Genomic DNA, 26,814 nt, shown 5'->3' with positions numbered 1-26,814 from the left:
CACAGATGGTAGCAGAGTATAGCTAAGATAGTGAAACTTGATTTTTTCCCTTACATTTATGTTTCTGAGATTCAGTCTTGTTGATACATGTAAGTCTAGTTTGTCCTTTTCAGGAATATAATTGTGCATACCGTAACTTTTTTCATTCCTATATTGATTAACATTTGCATTTTTATTCTTAAAAACAAGTGTGATGTTTCCTCATGTCCACATGCAAGAGCCCTTCTAGGGTTTATACTTAGGTGTAGTATTTCAGCTTCACAGGGTATAAACATCTTAAACTTTTTAAGGTATTGACAAATGACTTTCCCCTTCAACCACAGGATATGAGCCTCCTCATTTCTCTCCTCTCAGACATTCTCTTTTTAATTTTTTGCCAGTCTAATGGAGGTGCAATTTCATTTTAATTTGCAGGTCTCTAATTATTAATGAAGTTAAGCATCTTTCCACATTTTTATTGGTCATTTGGATTTTCTCGTTTGTGAAATTGCTGGTGTCATTCTTTATTCGTCTTTTTTCAATTAGGCTTTCTTTCCTTATCAATTTGTAGGTGTTTTTGTACATACTGAATACCAGTTTTTTTTTGTTTTTTTTGTTTTTTTTTTTTATCTAACAGGACAAAAAGAAAATCCCAAAGAGTTCTGTGGAATGTGGTTTATTTAAGAAAAAATGATAAAATGGTAGTAAAGAACCTCAAGATAATAGCATGCCTGGGTGTTCCCATGATATCCGTTCCTGTCAGTACCAGAGCAAAACGTCAATAAGTGTGTCCCAAAAGAGGGGTACTAGTAGGGGACCACCTCTGAAAGCCCCCTCCGAAATTTTATCAATGTGCACACAAATTAATAGAAATTATGTTATCTTGTTATGGTAACACATAACAATAATTCAGCCCTGAGAAAGTGCTCTGGGTGCTTGTTTTATAGAACATTTTTTGTGTACAGCAGTAAACCTGATGCATACCATTGTTTTATGTCTTCGGAAGACCGACTAGAGCCCAGCTTTTCTCTTCCGAGTAGATATCGCTGGATCATATTTCGTACTACAGTCTGCTTCCAAACCTGCAGCTTGATTTTAACTTTGTTCATGGTTTATTGGTTCACAATATAAAACTTTAAGATAGTCATATTAATCATTATTGTCTTTTATTCTTTTGCTTTTTGAATCTTATGAAATCTTATATGAAACCTTCCCTACTCTGATGTCATAATGATATTTTTCTAAATTTTCTTCTGAGAGTTTTAAATACTTAGTTTTCATATTTAGATATTTCATATGAAATATGTTTCACATATAGTATGAAGAAAGAAGTTGAACTTTCTTCTTCCCTATATGGATTGACAACTTTTTCCAGTACCATTTTTTGACTGGTCCAACCATCCCTACCACTTGTAATGACAGTTTTCTTATTATATCAAATTCCCATATAATTTTATGCATGTTTCCCTGTTTTCTGTTCTGTTTCATTGGTCTATTTGGTCATCCTGTACCAACAACATGTTACTTTTAATACTGCAGCCATGTGATAGTCTTGATATCTGGTAAGGTGCATCTGGCAGCTATCACAGTTTCCCTTTAGGTTTCGTATGTGGGCTTATCTTATGTACAAATAATACCAATTTTATTTCTTTACAACAACCATTCATTTTTCTTGTCTTCTTTCATGAGCAAGTACTTTCAGTTCAGTGCAATTATAGAGGAGGTGATTCATGTCTTGTTCTGATTTTAAAGGGAATATTTCTGATATTTTTACATTAATGTTTACTACATTTTATTAGTTTACATCCACTATATTAAGGAAGCTTCTTTTCTATTTCTAGTTTGCTAACAATTTTATTAATGAATAATGATTGCATTTAATTAAATGTTTCTCTTGTGTCTATTGAGATAAGTACATCTTTTTATCCTTAAATATTTAAAATTCATAACCATAAAAAATGGTTCTAGATAGTAAGCTATCCTGACATTCCTGAGATAAGCCCTATTATATGTTACATGTTTAAAAAACAGATGGTATTGAATTCAATTTGTTAGGATTTTACTCGGGATTGTAACTGCTCAAAATCACCTTGCATTGACCATCCTTATAAAAAAGCAGACTTTCCCCATCTATTACTCTGTTTCCTTACTTTTCACCATAGAACTTATCATCTGACATAATACATATTTTTTTGCTTAATTGTTTATTGCTGTCTCCCCCAAGAGAATTTAAATTCGAAAAGAGTAAAGTTTTATTTTATTCACTGTTCTGCCCTAAGCAACTTAATCAGAATATTTCTTTAATGAATTAATACATTTGAGAGAATTAATTAGTTTATATAAATGAATAAATTGGTGTATAAATGAATATGTGCTATTAGCTTATTTTTTTCCCCTTTCTGTCTTTGTATAATTTTGATATTAAGGTTTTTCTGGCTTTATAAAATGAATTGGACAGCTTTCAAACATTTTGTGTAAATGTACACAGTTGGCCCTTGAACAATACAAATTTGAGCTGCATGGGTCCACTTACACTTAAATTTTTTCAATAAGTAAACTGGAAAATATTTCAGAAATTTGAGACGATTTGAAAAAACTCGCAGATGAATTGCATAGCCTAGAAATATTGAAAAAATTAAGAAAAAGTCAGGTATATCATGAACGTATAAAATACATGTAAATACTACTTTTTTCTTTATTATCATAAAATGTGCACACATATAAAAATTTAAAAGTTATAAAAACTTACGTATACACTTACAGACCATACGTGGCACAATTCCAAGTGGAGAGAAATGTAAACAAAGATAAAGATGCGGTATTAAATCATAACTGCATAAAATTAACTGTAGTAATACTGTACTACCGTAATAATTTTGGAGCCATCTCCTGTTGCTATTGTGGAGAGCTCAAGTGTTCCAAGTATTTGCTTAAAACACCCAGTGACGCTAATCACCTCCACTCGATCAGTTTCTCTCTACAGTAAAGTGAGTATCACAAGACCAAGTGATCTCTCATTGTTTTCTTTATGATTTTCGTAATAACATTTTTTCTCTAGCTTACTTTATTTATTTATTTATTTTTTTCCTTTTTGTCTTTTTTACTGACCGGCAACAGGATTGCAACCCTCAGTGTTGCTCCCACACTGCACTCAGCCAGTGAGCAGGAACCGGTCTCCACATGGGATCCGAACCCTCGGCCGGAGCGCCGCAGCGCTCCCAAGAAACGCACTCTCCAGTGCGCCACCGGGCCAGCCCTCTAGCTTACTTTATTGTAAGAATACAGTATATAATACATATAACACAAAAAATATGTCTTAATAAACTGTTTATGTCATTGGTAAAGCTTCCAGTCAACAGTAGGCTATCAGTAGTTAAGTTTGGGGGGAGTTAAAAGTTATATGACAATTTTTCGACTGCACGGGGTAGGTGCCTCTAACCTCTAGCTGCTCAAGGATCAACTGTATTTATTTTTCAGGATATGTTAAGGTCTAGCGCTTTCTTATGGGTTGATCTTGACGAATGACTTGGTTTCTTTAATGTTACAGTTCTATTTAGGTTTCCAAAATTTTCTTCTTGAGCTATTTCTGGTAGTTTATATTTTCTTATAAAATTTTTCTGGTGCTTACATTTTCAGATGAATTGGAGTATTAATTTCCTGTTGCTACCAACAAGTGACCACAAATTTAGTGGCTTACAACAAACAAATTTATAATCTTATAGTTCTGATTTCACTCTGACCCTCTTGCCTCCCATTTGTAAGGATCTCTGTGATTATAACGTACCTATCTGAATAATCCATCAGACTCTCCTCATCTCAAAAGCCTTAACTAAGTCACATCTGCAAAGTCCCTTTTGCCCTGTAAGGTAACATATTCACACATTATCAGGGATTAGGATGTGGACATCTGCTTGGAGGCCATTATTCTACCTACCACAATTGGCATAATTTTACTTGTACTTTCTCCTGTCTCTCTAGACGTGTTGACTTTTTTTTTTTTTAATTTCAGAATGTGCACATTTCTTCCTCTATCACTTTCTCTTAACCAATTTATCTAATATCTGTCTATTTTATTAGCTATATCCTGACAGCTATGACAGCGTTGTGGGATATAGTATAAAGGCTGGAAAAGCATGGTCAGCCTTGCTGGGAGTTCTGTTCAAGTAATTTCCCCCCTCCTGTCTTTTCCCACTACTTCATCAAACAAAACTACTTTCCTTGTGCTCTGGGTTGTTTGAAGTGACCTCTGTAGGATGCTTTCTAACTTAGCATTGAAGGTAACAGTGCATCCTGAGCATTCTCACTCTGCGTCCCACTCCCGGAACTGAGAACTCTGAGACTGGAACCTCGAGCTTCCTCTGCCTGGTCTCAGCTCTAGGGGGTGTCTAAGGAGGGGCGCGCCTCACCTCAGTCCTGGGGGCTGGAGTCTGGGCATGCGCACTGGCCACGGCGGCTGGAGCCGCTCCCACGGGTTTCTCCCCTGCTACCCTCCGCAGCCCCCCTCCATCTCCCTCACCTCTCCGGTGCCCGCTTGTGCCCTCCTGCTCACTCCGGCTCCGGGACTGGTCAGACTGGTTCCGACATCTGGGGAATTAACCTGTCCCGCCCACTCGGCGCCTCCGCCCTGGTTCCCCAGCAGCTGGCGGCTCTGACGAGTGAAAGCCGCTACGAATGGCGCGAATGAGATGCGTGTGGGTGTAGTGAGCGGTAAACCACCAGGGGATCCCGTCTCCCCACAAACCGGCATCGCTCGGAGGAGGAGGAGGGGGAGGAAGAGAGGAGTCGAGCATTCGTCTCGCGGGCGTGCGCGGCGGCTGGAGCGGCTGGAGCGGCCGCGCCGCCTCCCCCTTCCCGGCCGGCGCCGCCTCGCGCGCGGCGGTTCCAGGCACCACACTCTCCGCCCGGGCTGCGCCCGCTGTGGCGTGACAAGCTCCTGCGGCCGGCCGCGCCGTCCACGGACGAGCAGCGCCCTCTTCTCCCTCTTTCCCCCATGATTCCCTTCTCCGCGAGGGCACGCCGCCCAGCAGCCCGCGCCGTCCGCTCGTCAACTTTGAGCTGGAGAAGCAACTTTGACAGTGGCCGCCGCTTTTGCTCGGCAGCGGTAGCCTCGCAAGTCGCTGGGGTTAGGTGGGGCAAGAAGTCCCCTGGCGCATCTGCGCTGCCTCTGGCTGTTTGCAACCTGTTTCCAGCGGTCAGGGAGTGGGATTGTGACTGCTACTCGTCTGGGGGAGGGGGACTTGTTTTTCTTTCTCTCCAGAGACCTCGGCTTGCAACTGGATAAAGCAGTATTTGAAGGATGTAAATAGGTAGAGACACGGTTACCGAGCAGGCAACCAAACAAGGCAGGGAGGAGCGTGGGGCTTCGTCCGGGCTTCTCCCAGTCGCAGCATTAATCAGGTGTTGATTGCAACTTTTCGAGGTCAGCCACCGGGAGCAGAAGTTCCCCTTTGAACCTTGAGGGGTTCACCTCGATCGGATTGGATTTGGCTGAGAAATGCACAGGACGCCAAACGAAGAAGGATAGTAGAGAGAGGTTGTGACCCCGAGACCCATCCCCCACCCTCCCTGTAATCTCCGGTCCCCTGCTGCCCTGGCGGGGGTGAGTGTGTGACATGTGTCTAACTCTCAGCAGCAACTTAGGCAGCAGGTGTCGGTCGTAAGCGGGAGCCGCGGCTGCCGGGTGCGCCCTCGCCAAGCCATGCGGGCCCCGCGCTCACCTCTTGCCCGCCCATCGCGGCTGCTGCTTCTGCTACTGCTCAAGGTTTCTGCCTCTTCTGCCCTCGGGTCTGCCCCTGCTCCCAAGAATGGATCTTGTCTGGGAGAGGGCTGTTCACCTACATTGATCCAGCGCCGCAGCAGGGACGCCTGGGGACCGGGAAATTCTGTAAGAGTCGTTCCGCGAGGCCGTGCGCCCAGGGAGGAGCTGCAGGCAGCGATGCGCGCGGCGCACTCCTGGGACCTACCGGCGACCGAGGGCGATGGCCCAAGTGCGGGCAGACGGGCTGAGGCGTCGGCAGCCGGGCCCTCAGGACCTCCAGTCAGGCTGCCTGGCGCCTGGAGATGGGAAAGTGCCCGGGGTCAGGGGCACCCTGGAGCTTTGGAGAGAGGGGACCCCATGGCCCTCCAACTCTTCCTTCAGACTTCAGAGGAGAAAGAAAAGGGTCCCAGAGACGCTGGCATTTCCGGGCACAGCCAGGAAAGAAGTATAAATACTGAACCGGGAGCCGGCGATCTTTTTTACTGGCCGGGGAGAGCCGGTAAACTTCGGGCTTCCCACCACAAGCCCCCAGCCAAGACGGTCAGCGGGCTGACAGGGTACGAAGGGCGGTCAGTTGCACCCCCGGGCAAGGCGCTAGCCCAGAATGGGTCATCTGATGAGGAGGTCCACGAGCGCGGGGGTCCCCGCCGGGGGAACAGCACGAACCGGCGCGTGAGGCTGAAGAACCCCTTCTACCCTCTGACCCAGGAGTCGTACGGAGCCTACGCAATCATGTGTTTGTCGGTGGTGATCTTTGGGACGGGCATCATTGGCAACCTGGCGGTGATGTGCATCGTGTGTCACAACTACTACATGCGGAGCATCTCTAACTCCCTTTTGGCCAACCTGGCCTTCTGGGACTTCCTCATCATCTTCTTCTGCCTTCCGCTGGTCATCTTCCACGAGCTGACCAAGAAGTGGCTGCTGGAGGACTTCTCCTGCAAGATCGTTCCCTATATCGAGGTAATAATGCCTTCCAGGGGGTTTCAAGCTACTGGCTTTATTCGTTTCCAGGATTATAGCATCAAAGAACTGTGGCTGGACACACCTACGTGGCTGAACCCCTTCGCTTTTTCTCTTGGTCCCTCCTCCATTTCTCTTTCCAATCATTTGTGTATGTATGTATATATAAAAAGAGACAGCTTTGCTAAATCACCCTCAAATTCATCTGCTCCTGGGCAGTGGGGGAAAAAAAAAATCTTATAATGTGTAGAATTGTTTGGATTATAAATTTATCTCTCTGAATATGGTGTTTTGAATATTTCTAATTTGGCACCTGTCAGAGATTCTAGGGTTAAATAAATGGCCAGCCCCTGACTGTCATTATCAAAGCCCAGCAAGGGGAAAAAAAAAAAAAAAATCATTAACGTTTATCTACCCGATTTCTAGTGCTTCAGTGTGATCTTTTCCCCCAAGAAGATTATTACTTTTTTTTTCTTAAATACCTAAGTTGGAGTAATATTTTATTTTCAAAAAGAAAATATGCCTTTGTTTGTCAGTTGACCTTATGATATATTAAGAGCCTCTCAAATTAGTTTCAGTGTCTGGCTGTGTTCCATGCTATTCCATCCAAATTCTTGTGTTATTTCTTGTTTCTCTCTTTTTCCTTCTAAATTTCTTAACAATTTTATTGATTTTTGTATGAATGAACTTAAGCAAAAATAATACTTTGGCCACCATGGCACAGAATTTGTTTAACATTTGTATGTAATATGTATTTGTCATTTGTTACAGGGATAAAGGATTGGCTATTTTAAGGGATTGACTCTAAGACTAGAAAATTTCCTAAGAAGAAGAGGGCATGTAATAGATTCCAAACTTTGGGGAGAAAAATAGTTTTGAGTAAAATTTTACTGCTTCATTCTACAGCTAGTGTCCCAAACCATTATTGTGGTATTTGGAATTTGCTCTTTAAATGGCCTCTCTTTAAACATCAGCTCTTGGAAAGGGCCCAACTGTTTTGCTGCCAGTTGTGTTTTTAGCCAGCTGGCCCTTGATTTTCTCCATTCAGACTGTCCATTTCATTTATGGAAGCAGAAGAAGGGAAACTGTAAATATTCCAGAGCCCCTGATCCTGTCTGGCACCAGGGCCAGTGACACTATGTTCAACATTGTTCCAGGGCCTAAAGCTAGGGGATAAGTAAACAGAAAACAGTGCCTACTTAGAAGGACCAAGGCAAAAGACAGTAAATAAGACCCTCTGTTATCCTGACAGGGATCAGATGCAGAATCATTCCATGACTACTAAATCAGCTGTTGCTACTTTACCAGGATTCGGGGTTTCTCTTGTTACCAAGCTAGAAGTATCTTTGAAATATCTAGTTTATTTGGTAAACCTTTCAGTTTTGAATTGTGTAGGAGGTAGTTGAACTTATGTTAGAGAATATGTGTTTATTTTCTAATTGCCTTTTCAAGGTCAATTTCAATTGAAGATTTCTCAGTTTGTTGGAATAATGCAAGAAGAAATTGACTTAGTAAGAAAGAGACAAAAAGTAAATTATAAAGTGAGCAGGAAAGGTACCCCAATAAGAGAGAAGTATATTGGCTTGTCTCGCTGAAAATGTACTAAGCATGCAGGAACATTTATGCATTAGAGAGAAAAACGATAGAGGACAGAAAAAAGAAACTGGGGAAAGAAAAAAAAATTACCAAATCTCTTCAAAGAAAACTTTAAAAGAATTTTATGAAATTCAGGAAAGAATATAAAAACTTTGGTTAGTTAAATGAGACCTAAGAGTTTTGGGCAATGCTATATGTGTGTTTTGATATCCTTTCTCTAATTCTGAGAGTTTTTAAAAACATAATAATTCTTTCTTCCATTTGTATTTTACTTTTCAGTTTAATTTTGTCTTCCTTAAGAATCTACTGTTTTTAATTTTCTTATTGTTAGTAAAATCTTTCTTTTACTCTCTGTGTTTTTGCTTAGTTTTTTCCCCATTCTTGTAGCCTTCTTTATTTTTCAGTTATTGCTATTAGGCTTTGTTTTTCCTAGAAAAGCAAAAGCTTCTTGAAAAAATAGATTATAATATTCATTTTTACTTTTAGAGCAGTGAATGAAAATCTTAATATGTAGTGTTTCTATATTCCTACCTAACCTTTATTCCTTTGAAATAATCTTATACTGTTTTAGCATCTTTTGTAAAAATAATTATTCTATAGTAGTATCAGCTTCATAATTCCTGATTACTGAGGACAAAAACTGTAGTCCACCTCCCCAAATAAAGTATTTCTGCGTCCAGGAGGCACTGCTATTTTCACAGAAGTAAGAGGGATTCACTGCCTGTCCCATGTCCTGAAATAACAGACCCTGAAATGGAGATTTATTGGGTTATGCAGTTTATTGGGGCATGCTCTCAGGTTCAACACCTATTAGCAAGTGAAGAAAGCAGGATTAGGCAGAAGGAGCAGAACAACTGTGATACAATTGCCACAGAGACCTCAGTTGATATCCTAGGGAGCTTTAGGGCTGGAGTGACCATGCAGAGGAGTCCTGAGTTGAGGCATGAGAGTACCTTACTGGACCAGTCATTGGATGCAAGCTGCTTTCAGGAACGAGCCATAACCTTGAGTTACGTGTATCTCTTTGGTCAAGAGCAATTCCTGGAGAGGTATGTAGCTAAGGGCTGTCAACCACCAATTGTAGCAGTAGCTGGGGGAATCAGTGCTTTATTCCTGAAAGACTTTGGAAGGGGGCAGTGTGGGTGGAGAACCACAGCATCCACTACAGTAGCTTTTGAGTGATCATGTTAAATTAGAAATAGATGGCATTCTAATCCAGCCCTCTCATTTTGAAGGTGAAACACAAGGGTCAGAGAAAAGAAATGACCATCCTAAGAATACATGACGGTACTTCAGAAAGATCGTGGGGAAATATAATTAAAAGATAGTACAAACCTTCCCATGAACTTTTTCAAGTACCCTTGAATACCCAGTCAGTGGCCACCAGACCCTTAGTTTCAACACATTATGTTGATGTTCGCTGATTAGACAAACATCTATGAGGCAAAGCTGTGTCCAGTGAATTTTTTCTTTTTCTCTTTTTCTTTTTGCTGCTGCTGCTTTGGCATCTTTAAGCCTAGTTAACACCATTTGTTACATGCTGAAATGTATGACTTCTTTGGTTGTTAAGTTTCATCTCATTACTCATAAACTGGTAGTCAATTCCACAGTTGGTAGCTGGTTAAAGTTTTTTTAATTGCAGTAATGTGGGACAACTATGGTTTTTAATGTGCCAAACATGATTATTTTAATGATAAATAAAGTTATATAGGTTACATTTTATGTTCTTAAAGTCACAAAGTGTGTTTGATTGGTGAAGGACATTACAAATTTATTACCTTTATTTAATCCTCCCCCATATTTTTTCTGTTGACTTCAAGACTTCTAAAAATTATTTGACAATTGGTCTTCTTTTATATTCTATATTTTGCATTTTCTTCACTTTATACTTTTTTTACTTTCTAATATTTATTTTATTTGTTGGCTGTTCTTCCTGTCATTTTTTTAACCTTATATCCTCATATTAATTTGTCGTGTAGAATTTATCATTTTTTCTGGTAATATAGTTATCCATTTTCAATGTTTTTATTCTTTAATTTTTCTTAGTTAGTTTTAAATTTTACCCACTATGGATTTTTACAATTTTTCTCTCCTACCTTCTCTTTTACTTTCTTTTCTTTTCTTCTATCACAGTTTCTTTTTCTCCCTCTACAACTTGGTTATTAGTATAATCTGAAGAGGATAATGGAATTTTGGGGACAGTTGGATTTGTGTAGGAAAATAGGAGACATTTCTTCAGCAGAATCTAGAGATTCTTTGCAATTTTCATTCAATCCTTATTTTTATTTCAATTTGTTGGCCTAAGACTTGAAGATATCATCCAGCTTCCAGGGTTTATCACTAGAAAGGGAGTTTTATAATGTTTAATATTGCTGCAAGTTGTAATGTGCTGGGAACTACTGTAGTTGATAATGTCTCCCTTTCTATTCCAGGATTATGATCTTTGTGGCCTAGGGATAAATCTCATAAAGACCAAGAGCAAATGCAATGGTAGAAAAATAAGGATAGGAGAAAAGGGAATCTGAATGAATGGTGGCCATCCTCATAGAAGCATCATTTTAAACTGGTTTATCACACGGTCACCAGAAAAAATTATATTCAAAGCAATAGTTGTATGTGTAGAATGTATTTGTGTGTGTGTGTGTGTGTGTGTATTGTGTTGGATATGGAGATTTAGGTGTGCATTTCAATAGGAGAATGGTGGAAGAGTTTTCTATCATACCGTTCACTTAAGGATCTAAGAAATGTTTAAAGCTGAATGATTCAGGCATTGAATATGTCAACCAGAACAGCTCTTGGCTCATTACTTGATGGAAGCAAGTCAGAGGTGGTGTATCTTCTGATCCAGGTCCACTGCCATGTATTTATTTCTGCTGGGATGTTAATTGGGAGTTTTTAATGGTCTAGGCTCCTGTTTAATTTAAAGAACTCATACCTTCATGGTGTGTGGTAGGGCAGAAGGTTCCAGAGAGTTCTAAGATAATTTCAAATCTAACTGTATTTTTATTTTGCCAGGATAGAAGATTCCTGTGCATAGGTAGAGGGTGACTAAAAAGAACACATCTCACTAGGGTCTCTGGTTCAGGGCTAATTTGTGGCATGTCTTGAGTCTGTTCTCATGAGTAGAGCCAGCTTCTTTAAACATACCAGCATAAACTGAATGAAACAAATGGCTCTTTCATTGCTTTAAATTGTACTGAGCACTGATCAGTAAGACAGGAAGAGTATTGGAGGCTGAAAGTGACATTGCCATACAGGTATGGCATTCACAGATTTCCCCAAAACCCCTGCATTCAAGTAATAGCACATTTATCATGGCAGTCGGTAAACTCACTTGGGTGGTGGGTTTGCCATTAGGTATCGTGATGGACTTCTAGGTGGAAACATACAGTTTTATTAGCAATTTAAAAATTGCTAATAACATTCTCAGGGAAAATGGACTGAATATATAAGAACGGTACTTAACAAGTGATTTGTGACTTCCCATTAATCCCTTTGTAGTCTTATTCTACATTCTCATGCAAATGAAAATATTTAGCTGATGAGTCTAGCAAAAAAGAAAAAAAAAAAAAACAGTTTCTTAGACTGTACTTTTATTTATAACTCCATTCCTGAATGGTGTATGGTGAAGTTAACTGAATTTGAGTCTTGCAGGAAATTAAAGCTTTATGATATTCAAATGGGAAATTCAAGTTGTTTTAACTATTGATTGTAATGAGAATATATCGTTTTCTAAAGATTGTCAATGAAGTATAAAGCAGGAACATGGGTAGTCCTTTACTTCCCTTCTAGAGATATTATTTGGCACTCAGCTTTGAATTATACTCATATATTATAAAACAGCAGCACCCAATAACTGATTCAGGAACATTTTAAATGATTCATTATTTTCTGTAATCTTTTTTCATGTATGTCATCGTTCATTCTTTTATTCACCATCCAATTATTCATCAAACATGTATTGAGCTTTTCTTCTATGCAAGGCTGTATGTTAGGAGTGGGCAGGAAGACAATGGGGAAGGGAAAGAGGAGAAAAAGTTTCCAAAGATGAATATCATCGATGAGCTACTGCTACTAAAGTTGTGGAAAGGTAAAATAATGTTCTACAGTGTGATGAGTACTATAATAGAGGTTTGGACAAGCGTTAGGGAAGTTCAGGAATGGCCCTGGGATGGGTCAGCTCACAGTTGTACTTGATTATGATGAAAGATGGAAAAATTCAAGTGAAAACTGAGCTCTCTTTAATTCTTTTCAATTATCTTCATATATGATCTTCATATACGCCCATACAGCTTAGATCCATGATGAAAAGTTATAACTATGAAAATCTTTTAATTCTTGCTTTCTTGTTTTCTTCAGCTTTCCTGGGATAGGAAGCTCATAATAATAATTTGGCAAGATAATTCAGCAGATAGCACAGTCCCAAATATTCATTTTAAAGTACAGAATTTGTGTTAACACCTAGGAAAACTATCTCTGATTTGAAATTATTAGTCCTTACTAACTATAAGGACATTAATTAAATTTTGAAATTTTACTTAAATTGTTAATTTAACAATGTAATAAAAATACATTTAATTGAGTCTTTTTCTTCTGAAAATCTCAAAAACATATTTAATTTGACTCTAGGAAGGAAGGCCAATGAGGGAGATACTTTAGACCCTATTGTAGAGTGAGACAAAGGAAGGCAGAAAGAATGGACTTCCCCAAGAATTGGAATAATTTTTCAAGCACACAATCAGAGTGAGGATTTATTCTGAGCTCTTCAGGGCTTCCAAGGTATCCAGTACTTCAACAGAAAAAATGGAGCAAATGTGTCTGTAAAAGCAAAACATAAGATCTGAAATTATGAGTACTTGAATGGGGGAGGGTCTATCTTACCCTTCACCCTTACACTGCATGGACCTTGATAGAATGTTTCCACCTTTAATGGCTTTCTCCTTATGTGCTGCAACTACATTTAACTGTGTCCCATTGGAAGCACATGGACCAGCATCTGGGATGTAGACTGTGGGAGGGGAGGGATACGCAGGCAGTTGTGCAGCGAGGTTTGTCTCCGGTACTGCACTTCTGCTCCATCCTCCAGGGATGCTCTTGTCATTTCACTTCCCAAGAATAGACCTGCCAAGATCCAATAATCAACTCAACCTTGTTGCCAAGACTAAATCTTAAATATCCTAACTAGAACAGTATTCTTTGTGCCAGAAGAGATGATCTCATCTAAAATTTCAGGATAGAGTGGAGAATGGGATTACTGCAACCTCAAATATGGGGTCTTTCTATGTGCAAAGTAGGTGTAGGTACTTTCCATAAAACCTTCATAAAACACAGGATTTAATCACAGTGTGGGGCTTGTTCTTGAAAGAGAATACTTACAGTTTGTGAATTTATGATAGTTTTCAATGTTATCTGGCTGCACACTTGAATGGTTCATTGGGTAAATGAGGCCAAGGTCATTGATTTGATCCCTGCCTGGAATGAATCATTCTCATTAGGTTTATGACTCTACTCAGGGCTGCCATGTTTTTGCAAAAGAGCCCCCTCTTCATCACTGTCCATCTTCACAGCCTTCCCTTCTACCTTTACTATCTTCTCTTTTGTTCAAATCCCTTTTAAATAGGAAAAAGCATCTGGTAAACTAATTCATATCAAGATGTGAGATTTAGAGATATTTGAGTAAGAGGACAGAATGAAGAAAGAATAATTCCTTAACAAACTACCTGTGGTGGAATTTTGGTTAAAGCCAAGACATTTTGTTTTAAAATGTAGTTTTTCAATATCATTCAAATCATAATTACCCAACTACAAATAATTTTGTTTTTAGTTTGGGTTTACTGCCATGCAAATCAATGTCATTAGTCACAAGGGGAAATAGGTGAAAATTTGTTACTGCTCTTTGGAAACTCATCAGAACCCATAGGAGAACAATTGCAATTCCAGACCATCTTAAGATTGATTAGGAACATCATAATAATACCAAAGATTGAGAACTGGTCTGTGGCTTTCAATATTACATTTTGAAATAAATTTCTGATTACTGAGGATAAATATGGAATATAAAATTTTCTTTAGACCTGTTGATTTTAATAGATGGCTTATATTTGAAGATAAATGATGCTAATCTTGCTTCATTTGCATTTTTATATTAATAAACACTTGACAGATTTATATCATGTTAAACAAGTTGTAGTTAAATGATTTTTTTTTAATTATAAGAGGAATGTACTATGCTGGAGAAGTTTTAATTGGTAGGAGATCTTAATTCAAGATGGGACTATAAAGAGAAATAAAGGGTCTATGGGATCACTTTTCTTAAAATAAGTAAGAGCATGTTATCAAGCTTAACCAAGAGAAAAGAAGGTGGAGAATGAGGCAATAGTGACAGGCAAAAGCTGATGCTCTCAAAAAAAATTTTTCCGTGACATCGAGATTCACTTATGAATGAAATAGACTGCTTATAATTGAAATAAGTGGATATTTATTGTATGTGGGTATGTCAGATTAAATATCAGTGATGTTTATAAGGGTAAGAAGCCTTTTCTTTGACTTGACTTCAAGAGTGGACTTGAAGAGCTCTAATTCACTGCAGACACGTGTGTACACTTGTAAGGGGTGAGGCAAGTCTCTTTGGTTTGGAAACATGAATCAAAGTATGTCACCGCCACAGTATCATGATTTACATGCTCTATCTACAAAATGAAGACATTTTGATAAAGGTCCTCTTATTCATAGCAGTCTGATAAACAGTAGCTCTGATAAACACACTCTCCCCATTGGTGCTCAAAGAAGGATGTCTTTTGGGGAAAGTTGCCCTGAAGTGCTGTAAGGACAAGGATTATGGAAAATGCAAAAAGCCAAAGGCACACAAGCTTGAGCCCTTTAGAGTTTCAAAGGAAACTCTACTCTGTGCTCATCCTGCTTTCTTCCTGACTAGTTGTTAGGCTTGTAACCACTGACTTATAATAGATTATCATTCATGGCCCAAATGAATGGGTTTTCTTGACAATGATGCCCTTGTTTTGAGAGTTACTTATAAACAAAGGGCAACACATAAATAGATGTACTTAAACATCATTTTTTGATGTAAAATATAAGTTAAGCTAGAGTGCAGTTGTCATAATCTTGGTTTGAAAGTTTTCTATTTTACAAAAATCAGTGTATTCCAATCACTTCACTGTACATCAGCATACAGATTAAATTTTATATGAAGGAAATTTTGCTTAGAAAGACATTGGTCTTTTTTCCCCCATCAGCATTATCACTTATTTGTGCCAGAAGGTTTAGCAAAAGATAAACTTTATCTTACTTTATGAGCTATGCTTTATGTGATCTGTGTTCTATTTTACAGCTTACTGTCATTCATAGTAGTTTCATCTTTCCTTGTTTGTGTGCAGTAAGCTTCTGAGAAATGGAGCAATAGCTAAGACAGGATCTCCCTAGATTACTGTTTTTTTGTAAACCATCCATGTGCTCTTTCTTCATATCATTTTGAACGAACAGGAATTTAATGTAGTACAAAGTGAATATGGTAGCCCAGGCTTCTTCAGGACTAGATATTTGCATTGAATTAGAAGCTTGAACGGTAGGGGCAATGAAATCCAGTTACATCTTCAGTTACATACTGATGCTTTCTACTTTAATTATTAACTGTTATGACTTATCGGTTTCTTTTTGTTTATTTATTTTTAACAAAAGTCTACAAAACCACTGGCATTAAAATTAACTTGTGATGGAAAGAACAATACAATTTTTTCTTACTATGGAAGAAGACAGTTTTACTCTGAATCTTTCCCCAAAGTCATTGTTGTCACATATCTTGCTGGCTGGATTAATTCTCATCAATGATATAAAACAGCTGTCTTAAGTTGGTTAATACAGTTGCTGAACAGAAATTTGGGATGCACGAGCTTATAAATACAAGCTTAAGGGAGGGACAAAATATTTGAAAGCTGGGGCATATCTATGGTTCTTATAACCACCAGGTTGAGTTTCTCTAAATTCCGTCTTGCCAGTGGTGATAAAGGACTAGCTGAAGAACCATACCATTTCTATTCAGGTGATTATATTTGGGCTGCTTCACTATCCTGATCAGACTACTAGTTTTTCGTTAGTTTGTTTCCATAACAAAATTTAGAAGGTAACTCTAGAAGTCATTCACAAAAACTTTCATTATATTTTCAAAATTCTTTACATTTTGTAGGTTTCTTTTTTCTTTTTCCAGTAAACTTTCCTGGTATAGTATCTTCTCAGGGTCCACAATAAAGGGAGAAATGCATATTGCTTTGCTTCTTATTAAGGAAACTGAGTCAAGAGGAAGATGAAAACCCGTCTGTCATGGTATTGAATGTCACTTGAAATATCTGGGTAATTAACTTGAGTCAATTGCACCTTGACTGTCATTAAGAATAAGCCTTTTAAGATGATTTCAAAAAGGAGTCCAGTTTGAGTTAATAAAACATTTAAAGAGTAGAATATAATAAAATGGTTTTATAATGCAAGTGGCTCAAACCCTTAGTATTCATTCTCAAGTACTTTATGAATCTCCAAATTAGCAAATATTACAATAGCATAAATTTTATCCTTAAAATGTATTATTGTATAAGAGAAAATTTAAGTAACCATTTAAACATTAAATGATACTATTAATGACTAAAGTAATAAATAGAGCTAATGGCATTCTTTTCTGGGTAATTTTTTTTTTCCTACACAGGAGCAAACCTTTTATAACTTTTTGAAGGTTACTGCGTATGTCAAGAACAAAAAGCACATTGAGATATGAATTCTGGGTGGTCTTCAAGCTCTCTTTTTGTTGTGTGCCATTCTTGCATCCCACAGATTTAAATGCATGCCTCAATTAAAATACAGATCACTACTCCCCTGGGTTGTTAATATATAATTCAAACCACCAATCCCAAGGTTATCCTAGTCTAATAGACTAAATAGGACATAAATGATATTTGCAAAGCATTAGATCACATCCCTTGAAATACAATAGTATATTATGAGAGTTTTATAAAGCCTGTAAAGCTGGGTAGACATCTGTAGCAATTTCCCTAGGAGGTATTTTGAAATTATGTTTGTCTTCCAATCTTGTTAAACTGGTGATTCTCAACTACAGTCTCCAAGTGTATTAGTCAGTTTTCTGTTGCTCAGAACAAAATATCTGAAACTTATACATTATTATAAACAAAACAATTTTATCTCTTACAGTTTTGGAGGCTGGAAAGTCTAAGACTGAATGGCACATCTGGTGAGGGCCTTCTTCTTGGTACAGAGTCTGGTTGGTGAAATTGCAGGGTATCACATAATGAGGGCTGGGTGAGAGCATTTCCACATGCTCACTTGCTCTCCTTATAAAGCCCCCAGTCTATTCCCTGACAACCTATTAGAACATTAACCTGTTACTCCGTAAAAGGATTAATCCATTCATGAGAGCAGAGTACTCACAATTCAATCACCTCATAAAAGCCCCATCTTCCAAATGCAATATTGGGAATTAAGCTCCAACATGAGCTTGGGGCTTTCAAACCATAGCACAGAGCAAACATGGATATGTCCCAGATCAAGGGGAGTCACAGCAAGCATGCCAAGAATTGTGATAGTCATATCTATTTGTCCAGGAGACTGTAATGAGTCATTCCATATATAAACTAACTTATTGGGTACATAGTAGCAGGTGGGGGATAGTCAAGAAATTCTGCCTTGGTTTCCAAACCTCTTGAAGACAAAATCCATGTTTTATTCATTATTGTTTCTAGCAGCAAGAACAGTGTAAGATATTTTATAGTTTTTCTCTCTCTCAAAATATACACGCACCCCCCATATATGTATATTGAGCTAATGCAGTGCTCTCTTTGCCACTGATGCAGAGTACAATAAAGCCATAATGATACTGAAATGGTGACAGGATAGAGGTAATCAGGAAAAGTGACTCTTAACCCTGCACTTTGGCACCAGAGCGGCCACTTCCCCGCATGACTTCTCAGGCCTTAATTTTTCCTGTGTCTCTCTTATGCCTTGAAGCAATGCTGTGGGTGGCTGCAGCTGCCTGAAGCCACTCTGCTGTGGATGTTGACAGGGCAGTAACTGAACGAGCTTTATTGTTTTTACTCTGGGATACAAAGAAGAGCAGAATATTGTTGTTTGAAAGAAAGATCTTAGAGTTGTTTATTTTGATTCCCTTGCCTTTTCTATATTTTGATGCCAATCCCCTCAAAATACTCAATATCTTATTTTCCAAAATAGTTATAATTCCCTGCTTTCAGCTTTCCACTGATCTTGAGATTCTCAAAATTAATAGTCTTGTCTCTTAACAGTGTTTACAGTTCTGCTTTTGTTGATGTTAATTATTCCTCCCATTGCATTTTAATTAATAAGAGATTGCATCTTTCTCATTTCATCTCTCAGGATATTGCTTCAAAGAACTACCCATCTAAGCCAACGCTTAACAGTTTTACTCCCAAGAGCATATTTCACAGTGATGTTGAATTTTAGCAGTCAGATATGGTCATTTAATGCAGAGGATACAGCATTCATGATACAGTTTTATAATTGCATATAATTGCACTATTCATCTTGGTAGAATTTTTAATAAGCTGTATGTAAACAAGTATATTTAAAAATTATGATGGAAATCTTTTCGTGTTACCCCAGCATTTAGGAATTTTGATTACATGAGCAGATTTCATATTTGGATAAGCAGAAATTAGGCCATGCCCCATTATTCAGATGATCTTTATCAATTACTTTTTGAAGTGTGGAGTTAACTTTTTACATGTTTAAAGCCTTCTGTAAACAGTTTGGAAAAATGCTAAGCAGGACCTTTGTGCATTTTTTGCTCTTTCGTATCATAAAATTTAGTGCATAAGTGAATTTACAGAAAAATATCTGATGCAATAACACTGCAGGCAGTGGCAGCAGGAGAGAGGAGATGTCTATGACTGGTATTTGGGTTGCGGTTGCTGTTGGCAACTGCGTTGTGAGTGCCATCTGCATTTGGGGCAGTACTGCTTTCCTCATTGGCTCCTTCAGCAATTCTCTATGTTGCTCTTGTGACCTTTTGGGACTATTCACCCTGATTTAGCTGGATCCTAACTGCAGAGAATTCTGTCAGAGAGAAGTACAATTTGAAAACAGGAGGCTGGATGCAGGAGCTTCTTGAAATTTGTGTATGAAAACCAGAGAGCATTCCTCAATCCAAGATTTGTTAAGAAGGCTACAGATCAAATTTGTACTAAAAGCTTTGGGGAATATGACTGAAGAACTGAGCGTCTTCAAATAAAATACGGTGTAGAAGAATTCCTGAGCAGAACGTTGGAGCACATGTAAATCTTGCTTAAAATTCTTCCTGGTTTTTGTTATCTTGTGAGATGAAATATACAACACCTGGAAAACATTGTTTTGCCTTTCAGTGCAGTGAACATCTGTCTAATTAAGAATGGATGTGCAGCACAGCTTCTGATTTCTAAGGAGTTAGCAATCTAATAAACTAATCTTTTTTTTTTTTTTTGTCTTTTGTCTTTTTTTGTCTTTTTCCGTGTCCGGCAACGGATCGCAACCCTCAGTGTTGCCCCCGTACCGGACCGGGGACCGGCAACGGGATCGCAACCCTCGGGGTCGCTCCCGCGCCTCGCTCAGCCAGTGAGCGGGAACCGGTCTGTATGTGGGATCCGAACCCTCGGGCGGGAGCGCCGCCGCGCTTCCCAAGCGGCGCACTATCCAGTGCGCCACCGAGCCGGCCCTCTAATCTTAATACATGTCCACCCACATGCATTGTTTTACTTCTAGTGAACTGCTTTGTAACTGACTTGGAGTTAGGTATGCAAGTGCACTCACTTGTGATAATTGGTCCAGAATTTTTAAATCTCTGGATTTAAAAATTAGGGAAATTAATAGAGGAGAAGAGTCTATCCTTTGTGCATTGTGTGTTCTTTGTTATGTAGTGATAGGAAAATAAGCAAATAGATGTTATGAGCCTCTAACAGATTGCCTATCCTTAGCTCTCTAGTTAATTTTTATATTACAGAACTTTCCTATTAAAAGAAATGCTATTCATAATTTTAAAAGAAATCAAGCAAAAAAAAAAAAAAAACCTTTGTAGATTTGTATTTATAAACTGACTCAGTATATATAGTGATGGAATGTGCACAGATTTGCTTTAGGTGAAGACTGCATAGAAAGACTTGAAGAGAACTTGCATACATCTGATAGCTTGAGAATTTTGTTGTTTTACATTCTTAAGAGAAATGAGTCAAAGTATTTGGAAAAATTAATATACAAATGTAAAGTTTCAAAAATCTGTAAAATAAAATGCTGCAATTCCACATGATACTGTTTGATGTGGACCTTTAGAAAATGACAAGCCTCGGGCTGGCCCGGTGGCGCACTGGAGAGTGCGCTGCTTGGGAGCGCGGTGGTGCTCCTGCTGAGGGTTCGGATCCCATGTGGTGACTGGTTCCCGCTCACTGGCTGAGCGTGGCGCTGGCGCAACACTGAGGGTTGCAATCCCGTTGCCGGTCCCCGCCACGGGCGCGACACCGAGGGTTGTGATCCCGTTACCGGCCAGTAAAAAAGACAAAAAGGAAAAAAAAAAAAAGAAAAAGAAAATGACAAGCCTTTCTCAGAATTCCCCAAATGTGGCAATGACTGACATTAAAAAATATGTGATCATAAGACAGTTGTACAATGTGGACCTAAATTTTAGAATTATTTTGAGTCTCAAGCATAGATGCAAAAGAAATTTCCATCAAGATGAAGAACTCATTAATTTGAAAGTTAACTTTAAAAAGGTGAATCTAGAGATGACTTTTTAATTTTTTTGCTGTTATATTAGACTGATGTTCTTACACCGGTGTTTATGAGAGACTTTCTAAAGAATTTGGAGAACAAGAATTGTATTACAAGCCCCGTCATTGTCTCTTTATCTGCTCTAATTTAGAGCTTTGTTAATAACATTTTTTCATAGTTTACCCCTTATTGTACCTTATTTTCAGACTGTCTCCACTAATAGTTGTTAGAGTAGCCAGGGCATGGATGCGATATCCTTATTTTCCATATTAAAACTAATTGACACTGTCAGTGTGTAGTGAGTAAGAACAAGAAAAAAATATTTGAATTCGAACTCTCAGAATCCACAAGGCAAGTTGCCATGTTTTGGGGGAGAGTGACAGCTTGAATATAGTAGATAAACAACTAACATTTCGCATACTGAAATTGTATGACAAATGGTTTTCCTTTTGTCAACACGATCCCTTCAATATTAACATTATACTTTTTCTTTTTTTTTACCTCTTTGCCAAGGCATGACCTATAACTATGCTTCGTAAACATTTCCGCCAGCAGGCAGGGGCGAGCAAATGCATATATTCAGGCATTTGAGGTATGGACCAAAACATTCCATCCACCTAGAGAGTTTTAGTCTCATGTTTTACCTAATACCTTATCAACATTTTACCTTCTATTTATTGTCTTTGTTTAAATATATAAATAATGACTACATTTATTAAACATTAAATTATTTAAATTTTTCCCAAAATATTTGAGTAAATTTGAAGCTCCTGGGCGATGGCTGTGTTTATCCTGTGACTTTGAGAATCATCCTTTCCCTCTTGGAAAGGATCTACCATCTCCTGGAGGGAAAGCACTGCTTCTTGTACTGTATCCCCGTATCCCCACGGCATAGAGTTGATATCAGTAAATCTGTGCTTGTGTCTGTGTGCCCCATTAGAGAGTTTGTATGATGCTGAATTAGTATTTTATAAATAACTGAATAATGGTATGTTTACATTAGGAACACATGTTTATACTCCTGGAAAGCCACTGCATGAAAAAAAAAATAGATAAATATTTTTGGTTTTTAACCTTTAATTGTTGATTTTTTTAGACACCTGGAACATATGCCTGTAAGAGTGCCTTTTTGGCTACAGTGCTCTATGTGATCAATGTCAAAGAGTTTTCTGATTTGAAATTCTCCTACGATTGAGCTCTCTAGACATTCTCTTGGCTCCTTTCTGCATATTTTCATGATTATTTTATATATCTCCTATTTTCGTTGACACTTTTTCAGTATCTCATATTTCTTTAAATTTGATAAAATGTACTTTTTAATGTCTGATTCTATAACTTGTTTCCTTTGGCACATAGGCTCATAGTGACAGTCTCTTGCATATTGTGATTTTTGATTTTGTGAAACCATGTTCCCTTGAATTTTATCTGTGGGATTTCTCTGAGGCCTGGTTTTAAAGTGCATTCTTCCAGAGAGGATTTATGTTTGCTTCTACCTGGGATGATTTTAAATTGCATTTTGGGTTTTTCGGAGCCACATAAATGGTGTGAATTCAGGTTCTGATACCATGTAAGTTCAGGCTTCTTATTAGAACTTGCCATTTTTTTCCTCTCTCTCTCTTTTCCTCCATTTCATCCAGATCCAAATCCTGTCATGCAGGCAACTTTCTCTATTGTCTCTATTTTTCTGCATTACATCTATAGATGTCACTATTTGGGGAGTTCCAAATTCATAAGGAGGTCTTTGGCCTAATCTATCCACATTGGCCCCAGCTTTGTCTCCTACCTCTATGTACCTGGGCACCTGGCCCCATCTTTCTAGGTAAAACTAACTTGAAACCTTCCTCAGGATTGGCAGATGCCCATAGGACCAACGTGCGGCATGGAGAGAGGGGTCACTGACCTGTTTGGAATTTGTTTTCTCATTGATTTTGGCCTCTGGAGAATTTCTCTTTCTTGTTTTTCATAAATGTATGCCTTTGAAAATCATATTAAAATACTTTATTTTGCATATAGGAGAAATTGGAGATCTAGCCTGTTGGAAACATCTAGCCTGTTGGAAACAATCAGCTCTTACGTGCTTGCTGTGTGTAGGCGCACTCCTGACTCCCACACCGGAAAACTTGACCTTTTCAGTAGTGAAAATGGGATGTAGTCCGCTATACTTACTTACTCCTCACCTAGATTACCTAGTGGTAGGCATTTTCATGTTGATGGAAATTCTTAGGGTACCTGAGTTCTAATCTATGATAAAATGGTGTTGGACTAGCTGATCTTTATGAATCCTTCCAGTTCTACAATTTCTTGACTCCTTGACCACTACAATTTTTGTTGTTGTTGTGCTTACAATGATTCAGCTGAAGCCACAGGCCCAGTTACCCATGCTTCATTCCAGGAAACTATTCTCACTCTCTTTTTAGTGTCCTTACAGTCTGTACTTATTTCCTAGTGCTTTGATCTTTCTTTCAGAGAGCACCCAGAATAAGTGTATTCTTTGTCCCCCCAACAGGTCGCATCTCTGGGAGTCACTACCTTCACCTTATGTGCTCTGTGTATAGACCGCTTCCGTGCTGCCAGCAACGTCCAGATGTACTATGAAATGATCGAAAACTGTTCTTCAACCACTGCCAAACTCGCAGTCATATGGGTCGGCGCTCTACTGTTGGCACTTCCAGAAGTTGTTCTCCGCCAGCTGAGCAGGGAGGATTTGGGGTTTAGCGGCCGAGCACCTGCAGAGAGGTGCGTTATAAAGATCTCTCCTGATTTACCCGACACCATCTATGTTTTAGCCCTCACCTACGACAGTGCAAGACTCTGGTGGTATTTTGGCTGTTACTTTTGTTTGCCCACACTTTTCACCATCACCTGCTCTTTAGTGACTGCAAGGAAAATCCGCAAAGCAGAGAAAGCCTGTACCCGAGGGAATAAGCGGCAGATTCAACTAGAAAGTCAGATGAACTGTACAGTAGTGGCTTTGACCATTTTGTATGGATTTTGCATTATTCCTGAAAATATATGCAACATTGTCACTGCCTATATGGCTACAGGGGTTTCACAACAGACAATGGACCTCCTTAATATCATCAGCCAGTTTCTTTTGTTCTTTAAGTCCTGTGTTACCCCAGTCCTCCTTTTCTGTCTTTGCAAACCCTTCAGTCGGGCCTTTATGGAGTGCTGCTGCTGTTGCTGTGAGGAATGCATTCAGAAGTCTTCCACAGTGACCAGCGACGACAATGACAACGAATATACCACAGAACTTGAACTCTCACCTTTCAGTACCATACGCCGTGAAATGTCCACTTTTGCTTCTGTTGGAACTCATTGCTGAAGGACGATATTTGGTTTGGTTGCATTTGTTTGTTTGATTTTCATATCCTGTGAAAGTTTTTACTTCATATTTTTCCTTACAGGGAATAATGCAAAACAAAACAATAACAACAACAAAAAGAAAGAAAAAGAGAAAGAGAGAGAGAGAGAGAGAGAGAGAAAAAAAGAAAGAATATTAACTACTGTAGAACTGATTTTACAAATTAATATTTGTGCTTTGAAAAGAAATGTTTATATTTAGTTATTTAAGAAAAATGAGGAGGCTGATAGTTTTAGATCATTTTATCTGGTATGGTGCTAATATTTTATTTTAAAAAGTTATTGCACCTTAACTTAATTAATTTCTAAATTTCTTTCTTTCTTTTTACAATATAGTTATTGTACATTAATTGTAGCCATGTGATTTTGTAGGTTATCTTTTGTTTGAGTTGTGCTTGGAAGTATATTGTATATGGTATCGTGAGATGGTTTGTACTTAGAAGCATTCACAAAGTAGCACCAAATAAATTACACTTTATTCTTTAATATCATTGTCAACCTACTTTTAACCAAAATTCAATAAATCTTTTAATCGCCTTAAAGACACAATTACTGGTTCTATGCACAATTTAAAATTGGCCTTTCTATTTTATAATTATATTTTCCTTTAAGGCAGGTAATCACTATGTCATAAAGAAGTTTTCCTAATAGTGCTATTTTATATGCATTATTCACAAAACTATATTGTATGTTAAAGCTGTATTTTAATATTCAGATATAGATGTAAAATTACTACAGAATATTTATAAAATATGAGTAAATAGACAACAGAGTAGGAAGAAAATATCTTTTTTTAAGTTAACCTCTGAACTAACATGTAGAACTACAGGCTTTCCCATGAGGAATTGTGGGTAGAATCAAGAATAAAAATGCACTTATCTGATTTCCTCTGAACACTGGCCTTTGAAGCTTTGTGAATCCTACATGAAGCACTCTGAATTCTAATTTTTCTTCTTTAAAAAAATGAACTTGATTAAATCTGTAAAGTTTAATTTCTTTAAGTGGGACTAAAGTACAGTAGTGGAATAAAATATTTATATATCTTGAGTAGAAAACTTGAATATTTAAATACTAGTTTTAAATTGATATTTTATAAACTCCCAATAAAAAGCTAAACTCTTCCATTTGGATTATTTGAATCCCCTCTCTTGTCTCTTCAGGAGTTCAAGTTCTGTAGGATATCTGCCATGTGGGACACATGTCTAAATCAGATGGCAGAGACAGTGACCTAGTGACACAGTGATATTTAAAAGCTACCAAAGAAGATGTGTGGTTGAATGTCTCTGTCTTCAGAAAGATCATGTTATAGGGAAACCCAGTTTTCTTGCTGGAAAAACGTGCTTTCTGCTTGTTGATTTCTGCACTACTTAGCATAAGTGAGTCAGTGCCTTCTTTCTCCCAGATTTTAAAACATGATATTATTTAAAATCATTAAATCGTACTTTATTTTATTTTAAATCATATGTATTTTAAATAAATGTTACTTTAAATCATGCTTTAGAAGTAGAAAATTTAAAGAGTGGATTCAGATCATTCATCTTCCAGAAGAAACCCATATTAACTAAATGACAGTGCCCAAACTGTCTCCTTTTCCCCAGCCCAATACTCTTCAAAGGGATTTCCTCCCCCACACGGTCTGTATTCTAAGGGATTTGAGGGAGAATAGAAATAAGGCACCATTGTCTTCTCACATATTGCTCTAACAGGCATTTGGAAAACTTCTCAAAAGAATACCTGAGCTAGGTTTTGGCTGCTGAACAGATCAACAATTGTGATTCCACATTGTCTCTCATGTTCTTTAGTCAATTTTATAAATCAAGAAATAGTGATTGAGCACATTATGTAGAAAAGGTTCTATGCTATTACTTGCAGTGCACAGTGGTAAATAGGGCATAGTCTCAGACCTCACAAAACCAGGCAGGGGTGAGATGGACAGGAAGGAATAAGACAAATATATGAAAATATATAGTATAAACTAGGACTTGTTAGCTGCTGTAAGAAAGAAGTAGAGTTCCAAGACAGATCAGAGAAAAGAGACACTTCAGGTTGGAGCAGAGCATGAAAGGCTTTATGAGATAACTGGATGAATAGGCTTTTGAAAGGAGTTGATGAAAACTTGTGTGGGGAGTAGACACTTCAGGAAGAGAGAGCTAATTTAATAGAGAAAGAGAGAAAGAAATCACTGGGGTGATTGAAGAATAAATGAATACTCCAGTTTGGCTCCTATGCTATGTGTGCATAGAAGCCTTGTGACAAAATAGTAATGAAAATTTGCATTGAGGCCATATAATAAGAGGGTCCTATTTTGAAATATGTTTAGATGGAATCCTTCAGGAAATGGAGTTTTGTTTTTAAGGTTTTTGAGTACG

At 38.1% G+C, this 26,814-nt stretch overlaps 1 protein-coding gene across 1 annotated transcript; it reads left to right on the top strand.

The window, feature by feature from the left end:
- The first annotated feature begins 5,666 nt into the window (after positions 1-5,666).
- Positions 5,667-24,504, top strand: GPR37 (G protein-coupled receptor 37 (endothelin receptor type B-like)). The gene is made up of 2 exons (XM_008585710.1): positions 5,667-6,700; positions 23,589-24,504. Exons 1-2 carry the CDS (start codon positions 5,678-5,680, stop codon positions 24,405-24,407), a joined length of 1,842 nt encoding a protein of 613 aa, XP_008583932.1. The 5' UTR covers positions 5,667-5,677; the 3' UTR covers positions 24,408-24,504.
- Positions 24,505-26,814: the final 2,310 nt, after the last annotated feature.

Source organism: Galeopterus variegatus, unplaced genomic scaffold (assembly GCF_000696425.1).
Source record: "Galeopterus variegatus unplaced genomic scaffold, G_variegatus-3.0.2 Scaffold107, whole genome shotgun sequence".
Classification (NCBI taxonomy): Eukaryota; Metazoa; Chordata; class Mammalia; order Dermoptera; family Cynocephalidae; genus Galeopterus; species Galeopterus variegatus.
Note: the sequence above shows the minus strand (reverse complement) of the source record. Positions and strands in the feature narration are given on the sequence as shown.